The sequence below is a fragment of the Budorcas taxicolor genome, chromosome 5, assembly GCF_023091745.1.
Source record: "Budorcas taxicolor isolate Tak-1 chromosome 5, Takin1.1, whole genome shotgun sequence".
Taxonomy (NCBI): domain Eukaryota; kingdom Metazoa; phylum Chordata; class Mammalia; order Artiodactyla; family Bovidae; genus Budorcas; species Budorcas taxicolor.
In genome coordinates, this window is record NC_068914.1 from 132308017 (window position 1) to 132314929 (window position 6913).

The window sequence follows — 6913 nt, forward strand, 5'->3', positions numbered from 1 at the left end:
TGTTAATACATTTTAGGTAGTTGTGGCAACAGTTGCATTTGGTATGGGAATTGATAAGCCAGATGTGAGGTTTGTTATTCATCATTCAATGAGTAAATCTATGGAAAATTATTACCAAGAGAGTGGCCGAGCAGGTATGTATAACTCATACCCAGAAGTAATTTTTTAAAAGAGCTTTAAAAACACTGTAAGTGATATTTATTACTACTGTATTTTTAACTCTTTATTGGCTAGTATTTTTGTAACAAACAATGAAGTCCTTTGAAGTTTTATATTTATTTGCCTATGGAGACATTTTCCTTATGTTCTATTGGAGTGTAATCAATTATTTCTTCTTATATTTGCTAAGATAATTTGATATCCATCTTTGTTTCCTGAGTTTTGAATTAGTTATTTCAAGTTTATAATTTGAACAACTGGATTATTTATGGACAGGTTTTTAAGTTAATAAAGTTGATTGTTCTCTTCAGTCCTATTTTAAAAAATTTGGGGACAGCTGTTACAAATTAACTTTTACATCTCTGTCTGAAATTTCTAGATACGATCTATTGAGACTGAAATATCACCAGCAAATTCTATGTTTATTATTTTTGCATGTTTGACTTTTTAAAGTAACTGTGCAATCTGAAGATGCTTCCCACTGCAGGTCGAGATGACACGAAAGCAGATTGCATTCTGTATTATGGCTTTGGAGACATATTCAGGATCAGTTCAATGGTGGTGATGGAAAACGTGGGGCAACAAAAGCTTTATGAGATGGTGTCCTACTGTCAAAACATACACAAGTAAGCCACACAGTTTCTTTGTCGCTTCTGTCAGTTAAAACCAAGCACAACATGAAAGCATGTGGCATTTCTTGGGTCCTTACTTAAGTGAGTAAATACATTGGTGACACATCAAGTGTAAACCAATAAAAGATGTCTGAAGGGGTAGAAACCAGTACATGAACCTGCAGAATGCCTGGATTTAAGAACATGGATTCTAAGATACAGAGAACAGACTAGTGGTTACCAGTGATGAGAGTAGCGGGAGGAGGTAGGAGTGTGGGAGGTACAGACTTTTGGGTGTAAGATAGGCTCAAGGATGTATTGTGCAACACAGGGAGTATAGGTAATATTTTGTAATACTTGTAACTAGAAAGTAACCTTTAAAAATTGTACAACAATAAAACTATAGTATCTTAAGTCTAAAAAAAGAAAAAGAAAAAAGTTATTCTGTTTCTTAAAGAAAGATAACTGTTAACTTTTTTCTGAATGTTTGGTCACCTGTGAGGCCATCTATTCTTGGAGTTTTGTTTCTTGGGAGTTTTCAAATTACTGATTCAGTTTCATGACTGGTAATTGGTCTGTTCATATTTTTTATTTCTTCCTTGTTCAGTCTTGGCAATTGTGCATTTCTAGGAATTCGTCCATTTCATCTAGGTCATCCATTTTATTGGCAAATATTTGTCCATAGTAGTCTCTTTGATCTTTCATATTTCTCTGGTGTAGGTTGCAACTTTTTCATTTCTGATTTTATTGACTTGGGCTTTTTTCCTTGATGGATAAAGATTTATTAATTCTGTTTGACTTGAGACTTTCCTGGTGGGCCAGTGGTTTAGACTCTGTGCCAAGAACCAGCTCTTAGTTTCATTGATCTTTACCATTATTTTTTTACTCTCTAGTTTATTTATTCTGCTCCGATCTTCGTTTCTTTCCTTCCTTCTATTAACTCCTTCTACTAACTTGTTTTTATTTGTTCTTTTTCTAGTTTCTTTAAGTGTAAGATTAGGTTGTTTGAGATTTTTCTTATTTCCTGAGGTAAGCTTGTGTTGCTATAAATTTCCCACTTAGAACTCTATTTCTAAATTCCATAGATTTTGAATTGTTGTGTTTTTGCTTTGTCTCCAGGTATTTTTGCATTTTTCTTTGATTTCTTCAGTGATTCATTGGTTGTTTAGTAGTATATGGTTTCACCTCTGCATGTTTTGAGTTTTTTGCAATTTTTTTCTTACAGTTGCTTTCTAGTTTCATAGTATTGTGGTTTGAAAAGATACTTGGTATTATTTCCTTGTCTTAACTTTACCAAGGCTTGTTTTGTGGCATAGCGTGTGATCTATCCTGGAGAATGTTAATGTTCCTTGTGCACTTGAAAAGAATATATTCTGCTATTTTTGAATAGAATGGTCTATCTATGTCAAGTCTGGTCTAATGTGTCATTTAATGCAGGTGTTTCCTTATTGATTTTCTGTCTCGATCATCTGTTGATGTAAATGAAATATTATAGACCCTTGCTGTTATTGTGTTAGTTTCTCCCTTTATGTCTGTTAATATTTATGTATTAGGTGTGTATATATATGTGTGTATATATATATATTAATAGTTGTTATATGTTCTTGGATTGATCACCTGATCATTATGTAATGTCCTTCTTGTGTCTTGTAACAGTCTTTGTTTTAAAGTTTATTTTGTCTGATATGGTGCTTCCCTTATAGCTCAGTTGGTAAAGAATCTGCCTGCAATGCTGGAGACCTGGGTTCGATCCCTGGGTTGGGAAGATCCCCTGGAGAAGGGAAAGGCTACCCACTCCAGTATTCTGGCCTGGAGAATTCCATGGACTGTATAGTCCATGGAGTTGCAAAGAGTCAGACATGATTGTGCAGCTTTCACTTTCTTTGTCTGACATGAGTGTTACTACCTTGGCTTTCTTTTGATTTCCATTTGCATGGAATGTTTTCCCAGCCCCTCACTTTCAGTCTATGTGTGTCTTTAGAGCTGAGTCTCTTGTAGGCAGCATATATGCAGGTCTTGATTTTGTATCCATTCAGCCACTTTATGTCTTTTGGTTGGAGCATTTAGTCCATTTAAAGTTAATGGAATTGTTGATAGGTATGTACTTATTGCCATTTCATTGTTTTGAGGTGGTTTTGTAGACCTTTTTTGTTCCTTCTTTTACTCTGGTGGTTTGATGAATTTAGTGTTTGAATTCCTTTTTCTTTATTGTGTGGGTTTCTATAATAGAATTCTGATTTGTGGTTACCATAACGTTTATATATACCAATTTCTCTATATACATGATGATGTAACTTGCTATCTTAATTCCAAATGCATTTTAACAATCTTGCATTTGTATTCTTCCTTCACAATTACTATTTTTACTCTTAGTCATCTTTGTAGTCTTATTACCTACCATATTATAAGGACTCAAAATTTTTTAAGTAAGCAGTAATTAGTGATAGAAAATGGTATTTCTTTCCTATTAATGCTACAGCAAATTTAAAAAATGAGAAAATGAAAATGTCCTTAGGTATTCAATAGGCCCTCATGAAGCATATTTTGGGACTTAGACTTAAAATGATACTATGAAATACAGGAAACTGCTTTGTTCTCAGGAAGATTCTCTAACACAGGTATACCTTGGAGATATTGCAGTTTCAGTTTGAGACCACTGCAGTCAAGTGAAAATTGTAATAAAGGTAGTGATGCAAATCTTTTGGTTTCCCAGTGCATAGAAGTTATTTTTACACTAACAACATATGGAAAAAATTATTACATATGGTGGGCATAGTAGTAGTCTTCCAAAGATGTCCACATCTGAATCTCTGGAATATGCTACTTTACATGGCAAAAGGGAGTTAATGGATTTAAAGTTGTAGTCAGCTGATCTTAAAATAGGGAGATAATCCTGAATTGTTTGGGTGGACTCACTATAATCACAAGGGTTCTTAAATGTGGAAGGAGGAATAAGATGTCAAAGTGATGTGAAAACTTCACCCATTGTTAGCTTTGAAGATAGAGGAAGGGGGCCCATGAGCCAAAGAGTGCAGGCAGTCTTTAGAATCTGGAAAGGGCAAGGAAACATTCTTCCCTAGAACCACTCGGAGAAATCCAGCCCTGCCAATACCTTGCTTTTACTGATTTTAACTCAGTGAGACCCATGTCAACCTTCTAACCTATAAAAATGTAAGATTATAAATCTGCGTTGTTTTAAGCCACCGAGTTTGTGTTAATGTTATGGCAGCAACAGGAAACTAGTAACAGTATATAACCCTGTATTTTGAAATAGGGGTAATTCCTATCTCTAATGTGTTTGCAGATGTCGCCGTGTATTGATAGCTCAACATTTTGATGAAGTATGGAGTCCAGAAGCATGTAACAAAATGTGTGATAACTGCTGTAAAGAGATTTGTGAGTTGTCCTTTTTAGATTTCTATAAGCTAATGTTTATAACTAGGACTACATGAGGGCAGTATTAGACACTCAAAATGGATGTGAAAGAATTGGCAAGGTGTGAATAGAATTTCTCAGATTCGAGAGTAGTGACACAAAGTTTTGAAACAAGTACAAATAAAATTAAAAGCTATTATGTGTATGCATGTATTTTATATTGCTACACTGAGATGTTAAATTTTTAAGAAATGAAGGGAAACATTTAAAATCCCTCTGATTAGAAATACTATTTATATATGAGAATGCTAACCTCTTGTAATAATCTCCAGTATAGTCACTGACTGAAGAGAGAAATTTAGTACAAAATAGAGATTATAGTGTATCATTTTTGATCCAGACAATATTCAGTCACTCATAAGACACTAGTTTAGTAGTGTTGGTGCTGTATTTTCACTTTTAAAAATTCTGTATGTATGCATAGTGTTTGATGAGCTAGACTAACCCATTCCTCACTGAGTTCTGATGCCTTGATGGGGGACGGGCACGACAATTTTAACTTTGCAGGTAGAGAAAATTATTTGTGTTTACTAGACTGTTTTATACTGACCAAATTAACAAGAGTCTGATAAATACATCTGAGTGCTCATGTCAATAGATGCGAATAACTGTCCAGGAAATTCTTGTCATGAAACTAGAGTCCCTAGGAAGCCACACTGGTTGTCAGAATACTGCTTAATGAGCATGCATCATTAAATATGAAGACAAGAAGAACAGATTGACTCAATATGATAGTCTAAACCTGGTAAATATGTAGAAGAGACTTACCCTCCTGTAAACACCTCTAAGTTTTTGTCATAATCATGTCTGGCTGATACCTTTTGGTTCCGAGAGCATCTCCAAAGACCTTCCAATAAACAGATTATTTTTTTGTATATCATTTAAATTCGTGTCTTAGAGAGACTATAGCTTAATCTAATGAAAAGAGACTTGAGCAATAGTCTTAATTCAGAACACAGGAACAAACCAGTGTTTAGGGTGGCTTACATTGGATGACTTATTTTTTAAACGAGTCTAACCACTTAGGACAGTCTATCCTTGCCCTAATTTCAAAATTTCGTTCATCTTTAACCATGTCTCTTTCATTACAGCATTTGAAAGAAAGAATGTAACTGCATACTGCAGGGATCTTATTAAGATCCTGAAACAGGCCGAGGACCTGAATGAAAAGCTCACTCCACTAAAACTGATCGACTCTTGGATGGGAAAGGGTGCCTCAAAATTGAGAGTAGCAGGCCTTGCTCCTCCCACACTTCCTCGTGAAGACCTGGAGAAAATCATTGCACACTTTCTCATACAGCAGTATCTCAAGTATATACAGACCCATTTCTTGCCCTCTCATGCTGTCTTTCCTGAGTCTCATTTTTATATAAGTACAACAGAACAAATGGTTTAGTGGTTGTTTCATAGGAACTTTTAAACACTCTATAAAATTTACTTAGTAAACAAATTCAAACTTTTAATTATCATATGTCAAAGCAGCAGCAAAGTACAATACTTTATTGCATTTTTATACTAAAAGTTTTATTTCATATCAATGTTAAGTTAAAATTACTTATTTTTTATAAATTTCAGTTTGTTGTCTGCAACTTCTCAAAGCCTGACTGTTGGCCTTTGTCTCCTGCAGAGAAGACTACAGTTTTACAGCTTATGCTACCATTTCATATTTGAAAGCAGGACCTAAAGCTAATCTTCTGAACAACGAGGCACACGTTATTACCATGAGAGTAAAGAAGCCCACGCAGAACTGTTTCAGGGTGATTACTGATTTTCAATTTTTAATTTGCAAAAGACATTAAAGCCTGTGTCTTGCTTTTCTTTAACTTGTTCTCTTCTGGGTCCAGTGGAACACAGAAGAGATCAGTCAGTGTTCTTGGAATCTGGGTATAGAAGAGAGAAAACCTACTTTTGTGTTCTGCAGAGGTATTAAGTGGAAGAATTTAGACTAGTTTTTAAATAAAGACTAGGGGTTTCCAACCTTTTGGAATGTGAAGACTCCATTTTAATGTCTGATGTTACGATGCACCCTGTTCTCATGACCTTGCTTGTGGTCAGTGCTAGCTGAGAAGTTAGCTTGTGCAGCAGAAGTTGAAAACCCCTGTCACAAACTAACTGCTCTCCAGCCCGCAAAAGCTCAGCAGGCACCAGTGTGTCCAAGGACACGTCAGGTATTCTTGATGGTCTTGACAGCACAGCCTTTCCTATTCAAGATGGGGCTTATATTGGAAGAAATTTGAAAATGAAAACAAGACCAGTGGACACTTAAAAGAGCTGATTAATATAGAAGGACTCGATATTAATCTCCTGAGAAAATGAAATAGCTGAATTTTAACCAGTGTTTGTCTTGTTGTTTTGCAGACTGAATCACCTCAAACTTGTCATTCTGAAGGAACTGATAAAAAGAGGAAAGAAAAAACTCCAAGTAACTTCCTGAAGAGATCTGCAAACATGCTTCAGCAACCGGATTGTAAGAATACAGGGGCTAAGAAAAGAAAAATTGATAATGCATGAGATAAGTGTTTCTAAATTTTCCAAGAAAATAACTTATGCATGGATACACTATTAGTTTTGTAGTTAATCAGAAGTTTAATTTTAAGACAATTTCATTAATATTTTATACATATGGAGCTACATTTTCAGAATTTATCTCTGAAGTATTGAAAACTTGAGAATTTGAGACATTCTGATGTCTTGAGATCATGAATTGC

General features: G+C 34.9%; 1 protein-coding gene across 1 annotated transcript in view; it reads left to right on the forward strand.

Moving 5' to 3' along the window:
- Positions 1 to 6716, forward strand: part of RECQL (RecQ like helicase) — a 34971-nt gene extending 28255 nt beyond the window's left edge. Inside the window, exons 10-15 of the mRNA XM_052640209.1 lie at positions 17 to 134; positions 647 to 785; positions 4075 to 4166; positions 5297 to 5516; positions 5833 to 5962; positions 6564 to 6716. Coding sequence (XP_052496169.1) covers positions 17 to 134; positions 647 to 785; positions 4075 to 4166; positions 5297 to 5516; positions 5833 to 5962; positions 6564 to 6716 — 852 coding nt within the window. The remainder of the gene's footprint in view (positions 1 to 16; positions 135 to 646; positions 786 to 4074; positions 4167 to 5296; positions 5517 to 5832; positions 5963 to 6563) is intronic.
- The last annotated feature ends 197 nt before the right edge of the window (positions 6717 to 6913 follow it).